At 46.7% G+C, this 20338-nt stretch overlaps 1 protein-coding gene across 9 annotated transcripts; it reads right to left on the reverse strand.

Moving 5' to 3' along the window:
* Positions 1 to 139: 139 nt before the first annotated feature.
* LOC309705551 (calpain-15-like) lies at positions 140 to 19722 on the reverse strand. Of its 9 annotated transcripts, none has more exons than XR_014276574.1 (14): positions 18901 to 19722; positions 16853 to 17040; positions 9576 to 10626; positions 9086 to 9294; positions 8795 to 8978; positions 7518 to 7741; positions 7299 to 7424; positions 5282 to 5434; positions 4803 to 4964; positions 4453 to 4673; positions 3543 to 3688; positions 3117 to 3295; positions 2524 to 2831; positions 140 to 2240 (listed from the first exon to the last, which is right to left on the reverse strand). XR_014276574.1 is itself a non-coding variant. In XM_082531463.1 (14 exons), the coding sequence occupies exons 3-14, from the start codon at positions 17011 to 17013 to the stop codon at positions 2654 to 2656; spliced, it is 2994 nt and encodes a 997-aa protein (XP_082387589.1). In that variant the 5' UTR covers positions 17014 to 17040; positions 18901 to 19083; positions 19233 to 19722; the 3' UTR covers positions 140 to 2653. The 9 variants fall into 9 exon arrangements, 8 of the variants coding, with proteins under 8 accessions (XP_082387589.1, XP_082387588.1, XP_082387591.1 ...); XM_082531463.1 differs by having other exon boundaries at positions 140 to 2831; positions 18901 to 19083; positions 19233 to 19722; XM_082531462.1 differs by having other exon boundaries at positions 140 to 2831.
* Between the last annotated feature and the right edge of the window lie 616 nt (positions 19723 to 20338).

Consider the following 20338-nt stretch of genomic DNA (forward strand, 5'->3'; position numbering starts at 1 on the left):
GGGAATCAGTGGATTTTAAAATATTGTGGTGTCAAAAGTGACACAGTGATGGGTGTTAGTGCACTCACGAATTATAAAAAAGAACTCTAGATAATTCTGTGTATTTAATTCTCCACACTGTAAAGGGCCATGCAACTGTTTATTGTGAAATACTGCATTAAAAGACTTTTCTGCTGATTGCGTCTCAAAAAATGAAAAAACGAAGATGTGAAAACTTTCAAATGTTTATTTCCTTCAGTTCACCCGCATATTTTTTTCTATTGTTATTTACATTCATACTGCTATGCATACAGTATATAAACTTTATATTAAAGTAGCTACTGAGCGAACAGAATACGGAGTAAAAGTCAACCTGAACGTTTAAAAAGCTTCAGTGTAACACTAACCACATCAGAATGCATACACGTCTATTTTCACCCTGCTATCAGAGAAGAGAAGCTGCAGATAAAGAGCTCGACTTGTTTTTCTGAAGCATAAAGACAGCTTTCAAACATTTGCATAGTTTTTATTCTGTCAACACGATGGTAGTTTTAAATCCACGAGAATAAAACTGTTTCCTACACGTCCTTCAAAATAAAAGAGACTCCAGCATACAGTTGATAAAGTGCTAATGCTTCACACAGCAGCTCTGCGCTGTGACTCTAAAACACAACATTCAAACATCACGCGGACACCACGTCATCTCCACGGCTGCCCTCCAATCACGTGTCAGTGGTTGCAGCAAAGACAGCGTGGACCTGAACATGCTCTGATGTGACGGATAAAGTGCATCGTGTGATTTCTGCTCTAAATGTGGTGTTTCTGGGGGGGGTGCGGCTCCGGGTTCACTTCTCTGCGGCTCCCAAGGCAGAAGTCAAAGTGTTAACAGACACCTGGGCTGGGAGACACCTGCAGGTCCAGCTCATCCAATCAGAGTTGGGCAAAAAAAACAAAAACCCCCCCAAAAAAACGTGTTACTTTAGACTAAATTCAAAATTTAATTTAAACTCTGTGCAACTATGAGGTCAGAGCAGATGAAACTGGTTCTGCTGGACGTTTCTTCCTGCTAAAAGGGAGTTTTTCCTTCCCACTGTCGCCAAAGTCCTTGCTCATCTGATTGTTGGGGTTTTCTCTGTATTATTGTAGAGTCTCTACCTTACAATACAAATACCTGGGGTGGCTGTTGTTGTTTGGTGTTATGTAGATAAAATTGAAACCAAATTTCTGACCTTCACTTTCAGATGTTAGGCAGGATTCACACGGAGGTGTTTCGAGCTTCACCTGGTGTCAGCCAATCAAGTCATGCTTATACAAATACTCCAGTGCTGCCACTAGCCAATGAAATCACAATATGGAAATCCTGAGGGAGTAGCATCAAAATGTTGGAGTCAAATCAGAGAGCAATCAGGAGCTCCACCTTCAAGTGTTGGAGCAGCGTGCAGGTGTGAATCCCGCCTTACAGGTGAACATTCACAGGTTGATCATGACCGCTTGCTCACAAACGTAGTGTCAGTTTGTAGTGATAAAAAGGGAAGGTATTAAATAGCATTTCACACTGAGACGATTTCCTGCAATAATCCAGAAGAAGAAGAAGAAAAGGTTACAGCGTGCTTTTATGTTGAAGGAGCTGAGACGGCACTAACTTCCAGACTGGCTTAAAAGAAGAAGCGTCATCCCTGCAGACGGGAAACTGGCTCTCATGCAGCTTCTCCCTTTGCTACAGGAACAGCACAGCTCACAGACACTAAGTGCTGCCCCTCTGCAGGCTTACAGAAGCTGGCCAATGAGAAACAAAACGGCTGTAAAGGCAGTAGGGCCTTGAAGGGACAGAAACTCAAACGGCTGCACGAAGAGTCAGCAGCAGATAAAGAAGGTCCGAGATTAAAACTATGGAGGCAGAAATGAGCAGGAGACATTTAAAGATCTGTGAAGAGACAAATGCTTCAACCTCTGAAATAATAACACAGATCGATCGGACAGGCTACAGAAACTCCCACTGAAGTCAGGAGGTACACCTGCTCCTCAGGCCTGTGGTTCATCCCTGGCTGCTCCAGATGTGAAGTTACGTAAATATTTAAAACTAAAGAATAAAAAAACAAGTGTGTGGATGAATGATTGCAATTAGTCTGTAGAGTAAAGAGTAAATACTCATCCTTTTACCAAATGTGAACCAGCCAATGGGAGGGCTGCTTCCATTTCAAACCAACAGATGGGATTAACAGCAACATGATGTCTGAACCTTTGGAACATCTGTTCCACATCTGTAAGAAAGAGAAACCGAATTATTGAGCTCGTCCGCGCTCTGACGAGCCGTCACGTCGCTGTGTGACGCGTCGCCATCTCTGTTCGTGTCGTCCAATCAGACGTGGCGTGTTATTCTGGTGATGACAGATGATGTGTGAACTCTGGTCCTTAAACAGTTCGTAGAAAATGAATTTCATCTTAATTAAATTCAGTTTAAAGTAATCTCAGACTGGTTTAAACTTAGATTTAAGGAGAATTAAAGTGTTTTCTGATGTTAACCCTGTTTTCTTTCAGCCTCACTTTGATAACTTCTGCCGATGAGGAGCTCTGACTCTAACAGACTCGGTGTCCGTGGGAAATAACCCTGTTCTCTATCAAGGCAGCGGTCCGATGAGTTCCTGTGTCCATCGAGATGCTTCCTCCCGGCTCGTCATAGCGGCCGAGGCCGGTGCAGACCTGCGGTCTCGGGGCTCAGAGCCGGACTGTGCGTCGCCTTCGAGGGGCTCCAGTTCCCCAGAGAGGCCTGGACGGCCTTCCGGTGAGCCAGTCTGTGCGTGATGGAGAACCCAGCGTTCCCCTCCAGCTGAGACAAAACCACAAGCACCTGTCTGAGAGACAAACACAGGCCAAGTCACAGGTGTACAAACATGCTCCGCCCCTTTAATTTCTCAGAGCGAGGAAATTAAATATTAACACATAATTGAGTTGTGACTATTTCCCGATAGAGTCAGATCCACAGGTTTGTGGACGGTGGCACGTGTCTCGGTGCGTCCCACTACAAACAGGTCTCAGCTGGGATTTAAGTGTGTATGAAGTACAGCGGCGTTTTGAAAGTTGCGCTGAAATGTCGCGGCGTTCCCGGGTGGGAGCGTGAGGCTCGGCGTGCGGCGCACCTGTGCAGAGGAGGGATGCTGTCGATGGTCTTCAGGCTGCTGCGCGTCGACACCACGTTGAAGCTGTCGCTGCAGTCGCAGGACACGTGCAGGTGATGCCTCGGGTGCCTGTTCTCCACCATGACGATAAGCCCCGCCCAGCCGTGGGTCAGGTAGTAACAGGTCATCCCCTCCCGACCCTGACACGCAACAGTGATTCTCCATTACAGGTCAAAGTTTGAAGCAATGAAAGAGACTTCCTGTTAATGTCAGGGTGGATGTTGTTTAATGATGAATGAAGTCGATTTGAAATCGTTAGCGATGAAATGAAGACGAGAGATTTAAGAGCTCATAAATACTGAATGAACTACACACATCTGAATGAGTTTCAGTCTTTGAGGACGTCAGAGGTGACAAACATGTTTCAAAGCTCTCAGATTCTCTCACCTCGTGCCGCTCGCCTTTGGTTTCTGCCAGCTGGATGATGGCGTCGGCGATGGTGGTGCTGGAGGCCGTCACTTGCTCCACCATCACCAGTCTGGAGCTGTAGACCGCCAGCACGTAGCCAGGCGCCTCCGACCTGCCGCAGCTCACTGAAACAGCACAACAGCGGCTCACTGATGACGGTGTAACGCCTGCTGCGACGCTTCAGGTACACCTGAGTCAGTTTCCCCCTGAGTCAGTTTCCCCTTGAGTCAGTTTCCCCCTGAGTCAGTTTCCCCTTGAGTCAGTTTCCCCTTGAGTCAGTTTCCCCCTGAGTCAGTTTCCCCTTGAGTCAGTTTCCCCCTGAGTCAGTTTCCCCTTGAGTCAGTTTCCCCCTGAGTCAGTTTCCCCCTGAGTCAGTTTCCCCTTGAGTCAGTTTCCCCCTGAGTCGGTTTCCCTCTGGGTCGGTTTCCCCCTGACCTCTTTTGAACTCTTTAATGAGTTCATGCAGCATTTACATGGAGCTGGATGCTCTGCACTGAGGGGCTAAAATTCAGCCTTTTCTTGCATTTTGAGTCTTAATGACCTGATGAGTGCAGGAGCCATCGCCACAAAACTTTCAGGGCTGGAAAACAGATTTAAGCTCTGCAACGAAACCAACTTCACGTCCACTCCACGGTGCAGTCTGCTTTTTGTTCAGCAGCTGAACCCCAGAACTTTAAAAAGTGCATTCTGGGTAAACTTTCAGGGCTTTAACCAGCATGTGGGGGATATGTGTCTGCTCAGAACCAGTTGAAGCTCCATTTAAACTACATTTTCTACCAGGAGCATCTTCCAGCTCCGACTCCTTTGGAGTAAAAACACTTTTTAAAGAAGACACATTTTGGCTGCAAAATATAGAATCATCATGGAGATTGAGTGCTCGTGTTCTTACCTCCGCCCTCGGTGATGCAGCTGTGCCAGTGGTTAAAGGCGCAGCAGAGGACGGCATACTCGCCCGGCTCCAGCATGACATCGCAGCCCACGAACCTCCTCACCGAGCGGCGGCTGTGAGCCAGCAGGCGGCCCAGCGTCAGCGTGCCGGCGCTGTCGTAGGCGACCCGAAACACCAGCACGCACAGATCCAGCAGGTGGCTCTCTGCCGTGTCCCAGCGCCTGAAACACGGCTCTTTTATTTCACCATCTTTACTTCATCGCTGACGTTTATTTATCTTTACTATCACCTCTGTGGTGCTCAGGTGACAGCGGTGACGTTACGAAAAGCCGCACAGGTGCGCGTCCTACCTGCTGCCCTGCTGGAATAAAGCCAGCTCCATGGCCGTCCTCTCCAGCACCGTGATCGACACCACCGACACGGGGACGTCGGCGGCTCGGGGGAAAACGCCGGGGACTCGAACCTCCTGCCAGTCTGAGTGGATCTTACAGATGTCCACGGAGTCAAAGTACCTGACAGGAGAGAACAGCGAGTCTGTTTTTGTTCAGCGTTTTGATGCTTTTCTTTACTCTGCAGGTCACCAGAGTCCTTTAGCAAGAGAGTTAGGACGACTTTACAGTCACAGATTACACAAAGCAACGCACAAGAGGGCAGAGAGAGCAGGCGGGGTGGATGTTAATGAACACTTTATATTCTGTCATTTGTCATAAATGAACTCTTTGTTTTTCCCACTTTACATCTGAGTAAAGTTTTCTTCTGTTTTTAGGTCTTCCTGCTCAGACCGGGAATAAAACTAACGCAGACATCAAAAACACGCTGCTGCCGTCACCTGGTGAAATCCCAGAAGTCCATCCAGAACAGGCCGTCCTCGGCTCGCTGGGCGCACAGCTCCCTCTTCAGCTGCGGAGGCCAGTCTGACCAGTCGTCCGCCCAGGCTCCGGTCCAGGAGAAGCGACCCCACGGGTTCCTCAGCTGCAGTAACCTGACACACACAATGGGATTAACAGGCTCGCTAGCTTAAAGTCAGATTTGGCGAGCCTTTATAACCTGGCTATATCACCATGGTAACTGGTGCTGAACATGTGACCTGGTCTGGAGCAGGTTATGTGGTTTAAAACCAGCTGGAAGTGCCAGATTGCACTGATTCCTCCACCTGGTTTCTTCCTGTTAAAAGGGAGTTTTTCCTTCCCACTGTCACCGAGTGCTGGCTCACAGGGGGTCATAGGATTGTTGGGTCTACCTTACAATATAAAGCGCTTTGAAGAGGACTGTTGTTGTAATTTGGCGCCGTATGAATAAAATTGAATTGAACAGATTTAGTGTGTATGCAGCTCCTCGCTTAATAAAAGCTTAAAGATGCGTGAACATTTAGGAACAGCCTGCTCTTCATCACTGCTTCGTGCACACGGTCAGAGGCGGTTCTAAATTTTTCGAGGAGTACGATGAAGAAGATGCTGATGACTCACAGTGATGTGCGGTATGTGTTTCACGTCTTCTAAATGTTCACGCTGCTGGGTTAATGAGATGGGTCTGACGCCCACGGAGACATCGCAGAGCTGTTCTTTCAAACTTTTTCAAGCGTCTGCAGACTCCACCTCCAACCCCACTGACAGAAAAACATCCGTTTGTGAGTAATCAGCCTCCCGTTCCCTCCAGGGTTTCTCTTGCAGTTCGACTCCTGCCACCTCCTCCTGCGGATCCTCCTCCCTGTAGCTCGCAGCAGTCGCCGCTGTAGGTTTGAGGAAACATCCCGTATGCGTGTGAATGATGAAGCGGTTAATGGAGTGACGCTGAGAGGAACATTTGTTCTCTGAATGTGTCCTTAAGGCAGCGCTCGTCTGCAGACCTGCTGCATTTATACTGTGGGAGTTTTGATGGATGATAAGAGCAGAGCCTCCGGGCTCAGGCTTGGAGAAAACACCCCCGCCTGTCCCACGCAGGAGCAAGTCACTCTGACTGATGCAGGCACACGACTGCAGACATCGAGTCTCTGCTGTTTGTGCAGTTCGTCTCTGCTGCTCTTATTTGTGTCTGTTCAGGATGGATGTGCGCTCGTGTGTGTGGTCAGGTTTCACGTCGTGTGGCCGGGTGTTCGACTCCCTGCTGCACTTTGTTCTGCGCTCAGTTTGCTTTGCGTCTCCTTTTCGGTCTTGTGGCGTCTCTTTGGTCGACTTTGTAACTGTTAACTTCAAGCAGAGACTCAGAGAGTGATGTCATCAGCGGGTCTGTCTGACCGTCAGTGTTTTGGACACAGAATGACTGTATGTGGACGAGAGGGTGGAGCTGAGTAGGCGGGGCTTCTTTGATTTGTGGTGAATTTTTCTGCATTAATTTATGTTTGAAACGTTGTTTATGGAAAAACTCCAAAACCAGGCACCAGGTTTCCAACACCATATATGGAAGGAAGTCTTTCCAGTTTTTACTGAGGGGGACAAACGCCCATCCACCTGTCCGTCAAAGAAGCCACACCCCTATTAACGCTAAACTCAGCTTTAATCCAATTCAAACAGGTGAGTTATAGATATTTTATCATTCAATCAGTTTGAGCATCAGGCTGTAAACTATGGCTCTCTGCTGGAGGATCTGCAGGTTTCTCAGCTTCTGTGTTCATGTTTTTTAAACCTGCTCTTAACTTTTACCTGTTACTCTTATTATTGTGCATATTTCCAGTTTCTCTGGGTTTTTTTTTTTTTGGTTTTTTTTTAAATATATCTCTTATTTGTTGTACAGTGTCCTTGGGTGCTCTGAAAGGCGCTATTTTTAAATAAAATGTATTATTATTATTTTTACTAAACTATAATGAGATAACGAGAACGGTAACCAACGGAGCGACCTCGAAGCCTCACCTGTGGCCGTCAACGTCCCGCACATCGAGCACAGAGTACGCGTGTCGCGGACGTAAACCTAGAGACTCGTACTCCGCGTCGTCCACCTTCATGTTACCTCCACCGCAGGACGCCCCCATCAGGAACCTAACAGCAGCACGAACAGAGGCGGGGTTAACCGAGCTTAAAGAAACAGCTCCGTCCTCTCAGAGCGCTTCAACCTTCCCACAAACGTCTCACCCGGCCTCTTTGGAGCTCAGCATCTTGGCCCAGATCAGGTCCGTGTCGATGGGCTCCTCTTTGGGGTTGGTGGCACTGACCTGAAGGGCCAGCGACTCGCAGGGGGCCCCGGTCAGGGTGGAGAGGCCCTCGATGGCGCGGCCGGCTTGCAAAGCAAAGTAGGAACCGTGGAGCTTGGCCAGAGCCTTTTCAATCAGAGCCACCCACAGCTGCTTCCTCTGGGCCTGGGGAGGATGGAGAGGATCAAAGCTTGAACATGATGACGAGAAGAGGAAGTGCACATATGTGCTCACAGCTAATCAGAGAACCCGAAGCCTGTTCCTGATCCTGATCTCATCATTACTGACAAAAGCAGGCTAACAGGACCTGAGAGTGGACACGTCAGGACTTCCATTAGAAACCTCCAAATTCTAAGATGCATTAAAGTATTAAAGTAATCCAGGGATAGTTTTCTTCACCTACTCCAAGAGATAAAACATCTGTTAGCTAACTGCTGCTCATTTGATGCCTGAACTCAAAATGCCGTGAAGTACAGTGTGGTGGACAGAAATTATTTTACTGCAGTCGAAACCTGTAAAAAATCTAAAGGATATTCTTCCACAGATAAAACATCCGAACTCAGGCAGTAATAAAACGCTGCCCTCTGGTGGTGAAGCAGAATTCTGCAGCGGGCAATCACACAAAGTGCCTTTAAACAGAAATGCCTCAGATATGGAGGAATACCCATGATGCTACAGGAATCGCCTCTTCTTTTAATGTGTAATTCACTGTGTAAGGTGTAATTCAGGCCACTGGGTGGCGCCGCAGAGTACAAAGGAAGAAGAGGATAACTTAAAGATGGGAGTCTTGTTTAGCCTCCCTGTGCTCCAAGCAGGTACAGAGGATGGCTCTACCAATCTTTAAAAATGGTTCCCATCCTCTAAGAGGTGAATTTCAGCTTCTTTCCTCAGGACGGAGGCTTCTATTTCCGAGATGCAGGACAAAGCGTTAGAAAAATAGCTTTGTCCCCGTTGCTGTCACTGAATTAAATAAGAACTGTTTTTGTTTTTGATTCGAGATATTAAATTACTATATATGTGCTACAGTGAGGTTTATATCTTTATTAGGTATGTGTGTTTTTTTTGAAGGGATGCCAAATGCTGTCATTTTTCTGTAGAGCAAATTTACCTTGCTTTTGGGTATAAATAAAGTTACCTTGAAAAACTCTGGACTTTTCCCCGTGTTTTGAGCTGAGACCTTTTTCCAACACCAACCACACATCACGTGAACAATTTCACCTGAGAGAAGAGGAGGTGGCCGCTCTCGTCGCACGGCAGCATGTCGTCCACCAGCACTGTCGTCCACGAGCCGTCTTTGCACAGACGCACCTGATAGGCTCCCTCTGCGCACAGCGAGCGGGTCACCATCACCTTCTCCACCAGCTCCGGCCGCTCCGCCAGAACAGCCAAGGCGCTCAGGAACCTGCTCCCCGAACACAGCCTTCCTTTAATGTGCTTAAACAATCATCCAGAAATAAATCCTGGGAATAATAATCAATAATAAACTCTGTGACAGCATAATCAGCTCACCAGCAGTTACCCAGAAGCCCCTGCAGGATGTCGGACGGACGCAGCGTGCGGAAAACGGTCCACTTCACGCCGCGGTCTCTGAAGGCGGCGCAGCTGATTTCCTGTGGACGAAGCCACTTCTTGACCCGATGCTGGACGCTGTCGTCCAACGGGAAGCCGACGGACTTTGGACCAGGAGGGAAACTGTCGTCCACAAACGTCACCGCGTTCTGGGAGAAGAAGAAGACGATGATGCAATGAGATGTGCACGCCTGACACGCCCACTCCTCCATCTGCTGTTTAACCTGTTTAATTTTTCTCGTTAATGTCGGAGGTTCTGATGCAGATCCAGAGCTGAACACAGCGAAGTTCAGGCTGCTCTGCACTCTGGGTGGAGGTCGTTTTGGCTCTGAGGAAGACTGTCAGTCCACCTCCATGATAGTGAAGTAACATCAGCATAAACTCTTGTTTCTACCTTAAATTTAAAGGTGGGTGTGTGCTTTAAACGCACCTCTCTGCAGAAGCTGACGATGTTCTCCCACAGCTCTTTGGCCGTGCCCTCGTCACTCTGCCGCAGCGCCTCCACCAGCCGGCTCTCCTTCCTCCTTGGGAACAATTCTGCTTTTAGCTGCTGAGGGGTGTGGCAGGCCTGGCAGTGTTTGGACTCCAGCCGGTTTATGAGTGTGCACGCCGGACACGCCCACTCCTCCATCCTGTTCACAGCGAGCGAGAATGACATGGAGGCGTCTGATGCAGGTGACAACGGGGACATCTCTTCTTTAAGGATGCTGAGTCTCCTGCCGGCCAGCAGCTCCGGCTGGGTGGAGGGATGGGACACAGCGAGGATGGAGGGAGAAGACGTGCTCTGAGCCTGGCTGAGGCCAACATCTGGAGGGGGCACCTCTCTGCGGCTGCAGGGCACTGGATTGTTGTGGCCAGCAGGGGGCGCAGTCAGCACGGAGGAGGTGTTCGGATGCAAAGCTTCTGCATGTAAACTCTCCCCTCGGGTGGAAATCGATAGCGAGAGCGCCGCCGCTGCAGGTTCGGCCCGCCGTGCTCCGTGATCCTCGCAGACGTCGGGCACGAGGAGCGCCTCGGCCGGGATCTGAGGGAGGGACAGTTTGCGGGGTCCACCGCAGGCCGAACAGGACATAGAGGTGGGCGTGTTCTGCAGCGTGCACCTCGAGCACTCCCATGCCAGGCTGCTTTTGTCGGCGTCTCCGGGCTGCTTCCTGCTCTGGGGTCGGCACGTCTCCGTCCAGGACATCCTGAGGGGGCCGGAGCAGCTGCTGGAGCGCTGAGGCCGGGGCTGGGCTTCCGCGGACGCCCTGGCATAGCCGCAGAGGTTGCAGGCCAGGCTGTCAGGGGAGTTCGCCAGTGTGCAGCGTGGGCACGCCCAACCGTCGTCCTCTCTGCTTGCTCCGGGCCACATCCACCGGGCATCGGGTCCCTGCCGAGGAGCTTCACAGATGGAGCAGCGGGGGGCGCCGGCGGCGTTGAGGAAAGTGCAGCAGCCGCACGCCCACTGACTCCTCTGGATGGGCATCGATCCAGAGGAGAAACTACAGAGAGAAACAGAGTCATGTGATCAAACGGGAGGACATTAACATCAGAACCTGACCGATGTAAGATTATTGAGACCGATATCGATATCAAAATCCATTTATGATGATTTACCAATATAGTATAAAAATTTAGCTAAAAAATAATCGTGTTTCATTGCTACAACAAGTCATGAATTACTTGTTGACTCCTTTTTTGAGGCATTCTAAACAAAAAAGTTGCAGAGCGCCCTCTGGTGGACAAACTATGCAACATCAACACTAATAAGACGTTTGAAGAGTGTTTCTATTGTCTCTTCTTTACTCTTATTTATCAGCCGTTACAAATGCAGATTTATTATATCGGCAAAAAGCTAATATCGATCAACATATGAGTCGGACTAATATATATTAATATATATTATTCCTACAAATAAAATCCATCAGCAAACACCAGTTGTTAAAAATAGATATTGGTCAAAGCGTCTCCTGGGTGGATGATGTTTCGTCATCTTTGGGTCCTCATCCTCTCCAGCTTTTTTCAGCAGTATTCATATGCAGCGTGTCTTTAACTGACAATACAATGTGTTGTAAGAAAAAAAAGAAGCATAATTGCACCCAAAAAAATCCGCGAAACAGCGAGGCCGCGAAAGGTGAACCGCATTATATCGAGGGAACACTGTATAACAATTTACTTATTTATTTCCTTATATTTAGTTAAGTTTAGTTTAATTTTAAATATTAATCTTTGCACTCCCTGCCCTCCATATTGGATTATTTTGAATCTAGAGATCAAGAATTAAATGAACAGCTTGAAATAAGCAGAGTAGCTGATCAGTCTCAGACATTTTCTTCATTGAGATAAGAATGATGTCTGGAAATGTTAGATAAACTTTGCCGTGTTTTTCATGACACTGGTGAAAATTTCCACCGTGAGTATCTGCTAAAAGCAAACCACAGCCACATCGAGCTTCAGTGTGTTTATCTGTGAAAGCCCGAGAGACGAAAATGGAAGAAAAATCCTGAAAATATGAGAAGAAATCCAAATATAAACGAGTGAGTGAATAACAGTTTCCTTTGCTGTGCTGGAGGGAAAATATTAAAATGCACGAATATGCAAATGAAACAACAAAATCTGCTCTTCCACTTTTGCCTCCCTGACGCCGGCTTCATCGCGAGCAGGCTGCTCAGCGTCTTTGTGAATATAGAATAAAAACACGGTTCTAATCTCAGATTCATGCTCGGCTGTAAAGCAGACCCAGATAATCTGCACCCTGGTGTCCAGGGAGGAACGAGACCTCGGGAGCCAGCGTCACAGCCGTGTTCAGGCTGGCCCACATTTTCTGGCTGCACTTTTCTAAGTAGTTTGGCATGAAGCCTGAAACTTCCAGCACAGCTGACCTGAAGGATTTACTGCAGAACAAGCTGTCTGTAAGAGGCAGGTGACGGCTGCTGCACGCCGCGCTCGGGACAAAACACACTTTTAATCAACAACCGGCCTTCGTGAGAACCTCTGCTGTTTGTGTGCTTGAGATACAAGCTGCTCGTTACCCACGCAGAAGGCTGTGCAATACAGAAAACCCCGAGTTATTTTTACTGACAAGATATAAACATGAGAACTTTCTAAGGTCATAAAAGTTGGAGGTGCTCATTTTCTGCAGATCCCCTGTGCGTTCATCGGCCCATATTTCCATGCAGATAAATGCTGTATGCTCATTCATTCAACTCAATTTAAACCAAATCAGATGGAAGTAGTCCCAAAACAGCTGCTGCACAAAGTGACGGATGGATCCAATTTCCTGGAAATGTTTCTCATAATCCGGACACAATGAGAGCCTTTTAGCTGCAAATTACAGCGGCTGAAAAAGGAACCGATGCAGGGAAACGGCCTGCAACCTGTGAAGGCTGCAGTTCCACTGACGTCCACTGGGGACTCCAGAAGTGAGTCACCCACTCAGGTTTTGAGAAGTTTTGTTGGATGTAATCAAATGAACGGCCCGGAGAGCTGTCAGCAACCACCCTCGATGCCAGCACACTGCTGCGGCTGTAGTTGGAACTCGTCTGCAAACAGCCTCCTGCTGCTCTTTGAGCTGCACTGAACAGCTAACTGCGAGTCACTTGGCTAGCAGTTAGCAAATATTTGCAGACAAATGCGAAAAACTACCGTAACCATGACAACCAAAGCAATCAACACAAAGCTTTTGGTGCAGCATCTTCTCATGACATTGTTTGAGAAACGCTAAAACTTTGCATCAGGAATAAAAATGTTTACAGCCAGAAACACAAACTGGTCTCTGTCGATCATTTCCTCCTTCATAACACCTGATTTTATAACTCACCTGTTTCAACTGTATTAAGGCTTAAAGTTTATACTGTTAGGGGCGTGGCCTCTGTGACTGACAGGTGGATGGTGACCAGTGTTAGGAAGGTTACTTTTCAAATGTATCCCACTACAGATTACAGATTACATGCCCCAAAATGTAGTTTGTAACGTATTCAGAATACGTTACTCAATGAGAGTAATGTATTCTGAATACTTTGGATTACTTAATATATTATCATGCTGTTTACAACTACATGAATGAGCTATTGCTGTGATTTATTACTATTACTGACGGTTAAGGTTTAAATCTTAATATGAATGAGTAACAGTAGGTGGACATTAGGTAAGGCTGCACTTTTTGCAGCGATCTCGTGTAGAAAACTATTCAGCGCGTATATAAAACAGGTCCGCGGCTCCGAACCGTAGTAAAGGACCTCTGGCTGATACGTCGGGCTCGTGTCGGCTCGTAGCTGAAAACTAGTTTTACTTGGTTGTCTGGGTCGACTTTGCTAGCAGAGACAGAGAGAGACGTTGAAAGGCTGCTGCAACGGAGCTCATTGTTTCAGAGGAAAACATGAACACAGTGTACAGTCGAGTCTTAACAGCTTACTCACAACTGGGCTCGTCAGGCTCTCTGTTTGGCTGCAGTGGTTATTATTATATTTACATGCTTCCAGCTCCCGTTTCTGCTCGGTGACAGCTCGTACTTTTCCTTTTTCTCCCTCCTCGCTCACAGACACATCATGGGTATGGCAGTCCATTCTCCCTGCAGCACGGACTACACTGCCCATCAGGCTGCGTGCTTTAGGGCGATGCATGTAACACTCTGCTATTGCCTTCATATTAAATCATTTTTTGAATAATAATTAAAAAAATATTTAAATAAATATTTTTTCTGGGCTTGTCAGAATAAATATTTTTTCACATCATTATGCGGCTGCAAGTAGAGGTGACGTGGGCCGTGAAACTGAGACACAGACATTAGAGCCTCTTAATGCGTGTTTGTTTGGGTTTCCACCGGCGTGGAATCACCAAAATAGAGAGGACACAGCCGAACATATGAAACAGGAAAAGACCGCCATGTAATCCATTTATTTAAACAAAGTAACTGTATTCTGAATACCACCTTTTTCAACTGTAACAGAATACAGTTACTCATATTTTAAATACGTAACGCTGGTACATGTACTCCGTTACTCCCCGACACTGATGGTGACACAGGCGGCTGTAGCTGCTAGCTGTCTGCTAGCTTCACCTGAACTGGACGTGTTTGTGCTGTTGGAGCCTTTTTAATGACATCGTATGTCTGCTGTGGGGTTACTGTAGTAACAGAAGGCGGAGCTGCAGATATGATGAAATTCTGCAGCAGTCTAACTTCTGCTCTTCACTTCTATTTAATTTAATTTTTACTTCTCTTATTGACTTTATTTTGGCGCCTTATCAACTCCTGTACTCTGCTATTGATCTTAAATAATTTCATTTCATTTTTCTTAAATGATTTAAGAAAACTGATTTCATTTCATTCAATAAGGAGGAGAAACACTGAAGGTGCAGGCAGCTCTAAACCTGAATCAGATTGTTTTGTGGATCATGGAACAACCTGCTGAGATCTGGACTTCCTGCAGCTCTAAGGAGGCGATTCCTCGGAGAACCCTGGAACTTCTTCTGTTCTGCTGTGTGTGTTTCCAGATGCCACGGCCGGCCTCTTTTCCTTCTCCTCCACATCTATGAAAGGTATTTTGATCTCTGTGCATCAGACGGGGAGTGCAGTGGCCTGCTGAGCTGAATTCCCAGCGGAAAGCTTGAGTGGGCTTCTTCAGACCAGCTCTTCCACCGGGGATTTCCCCATCAGCGCTCCGTTTCCTGTCAGCGAGTAACTCGACTCCCGGCCGAGGCTCCCGAAGGCTAAGATGACTCACAGTGAGCCGAGCGCTGGTGGTTTATTTGACATAAATGCAGTAATAATTAATAAGGAAGGCTGCGGTTTGATTCATATCGAACGATTCATGAAATATTCACGGTGACATCTGAACGACGGACATAGATTCAGCCTTACTATAGTCGCTCATTAACAAAAGCAGCTGGGAGAGCTGTGGTGGTGCTGGATCCAGCTGTTCTGGTCACGGCGGGTTTGAAGATGTTTTTCTCCTTTGTTCTCGTCTCCTGTGCTTCTCTGTTTGTTGTGTGTTTCCTGAAGCTGTGTGTCGGTGCTTGTGTACGTACTCTCAGTGTCTGGATGGTATGAGTGTGTTTATTGCATGTGCTGCAGGAGAAGCTGGATAATTTAGCGGGGAGAAAATAGACCTCAGTGAGCGGGAATCAATCAATCTCAGAGGATAAAACAATTTAGGATTCACGTTTTAGCCCCCACACATGCAGCAATGATCCAGCTGAACTCAAATAACATGACTTCATTTTTTCTCGGTTCCTAATTAAACAGTAATCAGCTTTTAGCGTTCTGCTAATCTGTGCTGATTGGTCGGTTAACGATTCAGGATGGTGCCCGCTGCAGCTAAAGCCCAGCAGAAGCAGCTGACTGAGGTGGTTGGAGGTGACGCTACGAACTCTCTGCAGCCTCTTCGCTTCATGCCCCAAATCAAAGTGGAAGATGCCGTAAAGCAGCGTGTGGCATCTTACTACAGCAGAAACTTCTGAGAAATCTAAAAACTCAACTATTTCGAACTTCTTGAACTCTTCTATCAACAGCATGATGAAAATTTGCTAGGACAGAGATTGGTTTATTCTGGAGGAGCGTAAGAGCGCCCCCTGTGCAACAGGAAGTTCTTCAGTCTGGACTGCTGCACGCCTTTGATCTTAATGTTCATCTTCCAGAGTCCATCTCTGTGACATCGAAGCCTTGAGCTGAGCGTTTTATGGGTTTGACTCCCAACACAGACGATGCTTTGCCCATCTGTCCTATTCCCCTCGCGCCGCCTCGCGTCTCCGCTTTGCTTCCTGTGGTTTTCCTCCCTTGTTTTTGCTTCTTTGGATTCAAACTTCCAGATTGCATCCCAGACATTTCAACATTGTTGAAAGGTTTGGTGACTTTGAGGTCGAGATCAGAAATATACATCGTATAGTTCCAGCTGGTTAGTAATGATTGTGATCAGACGGCCACACAGCGTCAACTCTGTGGCCCGTTTCCTTTTTAAACCACTTAAACCTAAATTCTGTTTAACGTGTTTCTTTGGCGAGCATCTGAACACAGCATGTTAAACCCTGTGCTGGGAACTGACGGTTACCTCAGAAGGACAATTTTCACTTTTCTCAAGATCGATTTATCTTATTTTTCCCCAGAAACAATAAAATGATTCTTCTTCGGTCTGTAAAACTCAAATCTACAACTTTAGATTTGGCCCTATTTCCAACCTCGGGTCTGGACATCGAGTAAAGCTGATGGTTACTGAACACCTGGAGGATTACAGACATTGTTAGCAGGTCTGATAACCTTTAGCTCACCATCGGCCAGTTTAAAGGGCGGCACCTGCGCTCAGACTCTGGGCTTACAGCTCATATTCAGGGCTCTTCATGTTGGCTTTGCACTTTAACCCCCTAACCCTGCACCCCCAGCTGCAGGAACTAAATGCTTGTAAGAGACTAAATCTGCTCTGCTCATTAGCATGTGGTTAAAATGCAGCCTAGCAAAGATGCGTGTTTGCCGACAGCCTGGAGGATGAGGAGAGGTTAAATCTGCCTCTTCTGGTTTCTGCAGGTCTCTGTGGAGCTGCACAGCGCTGATTATCTGCAGCTCTGATTCCCAGCAAACCGGCAGGCACAAACAAACCTGCTCGCTGATAAAAAATCAGAGCAGAAGTGGGACCGCTGCAGAGGATATTACACTGCAGATATTACAAACTGAAAAAGAGCCACGGTCTCGTTCTCATCTCATCGTTACGTCTTTGCCACGCCTCCTTCGTGTCTCACCTGCGCTCCCTGTGCCGGCCCGGTCTGGGAAGCTGCCGAGGGAGGAATGTGCTTTGGCTGCTCCTCAGGCATCCCATGATGGGAGAGGGAGGCAGAGCTGCACCCCGGGGCGCCGCATCGTCCTCCGCCTCGTCAGTGAGGGAGGAGGAGGAGCTTCCCATGATGCCGCTGGCTCAGGTGGAAGTGCCCTGATGAAAGAGAGTGGGAGGCAGAGGGGGCATGAGCATGCACAGAGGACAGTAACACAAACACAGTGCTGCTGCGTTCACTGACTGTCTCGTCTCTGCTAATGTGCACGAGCTCCTCCACGTCTTCAGGCTTCTCCTTCCTTTGGTTTGCTGGGACTGAAGCATTAACCCGGCCGAACACACTGCTGATGGGATTCTGTGCACCAGTGTCACAAAACTTTAAGTGTCTCCATTCAGCTCATTCATCTTTTTATTGTTGGGTTTTACAGCAGCTTTGCATGAAACACAGAGCAAAATAATCCTTCTTTATCTCGCACCGCAGCCCTCGGTTCATCCTGTCTGAAAGGAGGCGCTTAAGCCCCTCCCCCTTTAAGACATCTTTATTCTGATTGGTTGTTCATCATTAAAAAAAAGGTTTAAACAGCAGGTGGGTCAGAATATGTGCTCTCCATGACATCATACAGATCCAAGAGTAGAGAAAGCTGCGATAAACTGAGCGTTCAGAGCAGGCTGGAGTTCCTGTGCATACATTTTGGTTCTAAACTCTTTTCTGAGTGACTTCAGAAAGAAATTATATTTGCAAAGTCTGAATGACTCTGCAGCGGACTTAAAAGCCACGTTTGATTGATGCAGATCCATCCTTATAAACCTAATCATTCACCACTTCCACCATTAAGAGAAAGATTATCCCAGAGAGAAAATCACATTTAGCTTCATTCACAAATAGCAACGAGTCATTAGCCTCCCTCCCTTACTTACTGAGCATAAGTGGACAGACGCCGGCTGAGCATGTAAAGGAGGGATGAAGTAATTACCGTTTCTTTGTTTTACTGTGAGGTTTTGGTCGCGCTGAAAATAAAAGATGGAAAAAGTGCTGAAGCTTTCTAATCGTGCATTATTTGTAACGGCCAGCAGGTGGCAGCTCCTCTTGTTGTAACGATGAGTTTGAATAAAGTTGTTGATTTATGACCTCAGTAAGCACGTCAGGCTGAGTTTGTGCTGGAAAGTTTAAGTACCTTTGCATGATTCACAGTTCTTCTGTTTGAAACAAGATTTAGCCCCACCCCTTTTAGGGCAACTGCAACATTTAAACAGGTGGTGGGTGGAGCTTTTGTCTGCTCTCTGACATCATGCAGATCCAAAAGTTCAAAAAACTCTGTGAAACTGGTTGTTTGGAGCCGTCTGAAGACTACGTTACGTACACTGATCTTATATATCCACGTATGATATTTATGATAAGATAAATGTGTAATACATGAAAAATTAAATAATGGGTGATGTTATGATTATTATTAACTATTAACAGATTTTTAAACTAAACTCACTTTTATCCTCATACTTCAGTTTTAAACCAGAGGAGGATTATATGAAATGTTAATCAGCAGCTTCATCTTCATCAGACTCATCAGTGTGTCTCTGGCTCCAGCTGCTCCTGCTCGCTCCACAGTTGTGTCCTTGAACAAGGACTTCAGATACGATCAGGAGCTCCAGATCCAGATGCTCCTGATCGGAACGCTGACTGAGAGTCTGCTGCACGCTCTTCTACCAAAATCCTCCGATTTTATTCCCAGAAGAGAAAGCTTTGCTCTCAAACTGTCTCTCTCCTCCTTGGTGTTTATGACTAAATGATAAAGATACGCTCCGAGCGTTAAAGCCGCAGATGTCTGCTGTTAAATGAAGTGATCAGAGACAGTTTGCTGTGCCTCCCTCTGTCCCTCACTGCAGAGGCTTCCCTGCTGATACCTGAAGTTCACATGCAGACTTTAGGTAACCTGGTGTACCTGCAGTACAGCTGGTGGCTGGCTGAGAGACTGCAGGCATGAAAACAAAGAGCAGCCCGGAGGAGAGCTGCAGACTCACCGCGGAGAGGATGCCCGCTGCCGCCGCTGCTGCACCTAGGAGGACACGGATCTGTGGCTGCCAGCTGCCGGAGACCTCCATGCATCCTCTGTCATTCACACAGCGATGTGCACAGTCACCATCGAGCTCCTCGCGGTCCCCACCGTCAAGCTGCGGGGAGGAAGAACCACTTCCTCTCCGCACCTTCAAAATAAAATCCCAATAAAGCAAGAAGAAGATTACTAAACCCCGAGAGGAGGCTGAACGTTTGCGTAGGAATCTGCGAAGGAAGCCACGTTAAGGCCTCATTCTACATGTCATCTGATTTATCACTGAACAGAAATGAACTGTACCTCAGTGCAATGACAAGAAAGATTCATCCTGGTTTCCGGGACCGCCCAGAACATTTCAGTGCCTGTGTCACCATCCACCTGTCAGTCGCAGCGGCCACGCCCCTAACAATGCAATCAGCTTGTATATCAGACTGTAAACGTAGTTCTGCTGTAAAGTTTTAACACTGGAGTCTATGGGGACTGACTCATTGCTGGAGCCTCTAGTGGACGTCAGAGAAACTGCAGGTTTGGTGCTTCACGTTACTGCTTGGTTATAACTCTCAGTAATCAGGAATTTATATGTTTTGTATATTTACAAGAAAAACATGCTGTTAAAAAATAATGGGATGAATGAATATTTTCTTTTTTCTGAGGTACAGCGTGTTAATATTATTATTTTTGCCCCTGTTACAACTCTTTTTCGTTCAGTGGAATATTACATTTGTGTCCTATAAAGTAAAAACAATATGTAAATGATCATTACTTGGAAAGACAGATTTTACTTGCAGTGCTTTAGTGGACCGTCTCCCTTCAAACTCTTTCTAATAAGCAAAAGTGACGTCACTGCACGCTTTAAGCGTCTGTGATCTGTCTGAGCTTTAAATGGGTTGATAGAAAAAATTTACTTGTGAGTCAGTTACTGAATGATAATGGTCAATTATTTTCTTATAAGGAATTTTTGTCTGTTTATGATTTTGCTGTCACTCCAAAAGAATACGCTGTAGTTTTTGATGCAATTCCAGATGGGGTGAGAAGGTTACTGGTGTCTGCTCCTAAAGGTAGAAATTGTGTTATTCCAGAACTAAATCCCACTAACATATACATCGGTAACATCTGTCCTTTATTGAGTGATAAAGCCACAAATCAATGTATTAGACAAATTATTCAAAGAGATATTGTTTCCAAACCTGCAGCTTTATTCTATTGGATATTTACAATGATATAAACTGGAAAAACACTTGGATTCTGTCAAGGAAATTTATTATCACTAATAAGGTCAGAGAAGTTACTCTTAAGTTGATCCATAGATGTTATCCGGTAAAGACATATCTGGTTAAATTTAAGAAAAATATTGATACTCTTTGTACTTTTTGCAGCAGTGCAGAGGAAACAATATGTCATGTACT

Source organism: Aulonocara stuartgranti (assembly GCF_965226115.1).
Source record: "Aulonocara stuartgranti genome assembly, chromosome: 4".
Taxonomy (NCBI): domain Eukaryota; kingdom Metazoa; phylum Chordata; class Actinopteri; order Cichliformes; family Cichlidae; genus Aulonocara; species Aulonocara stuartgranti.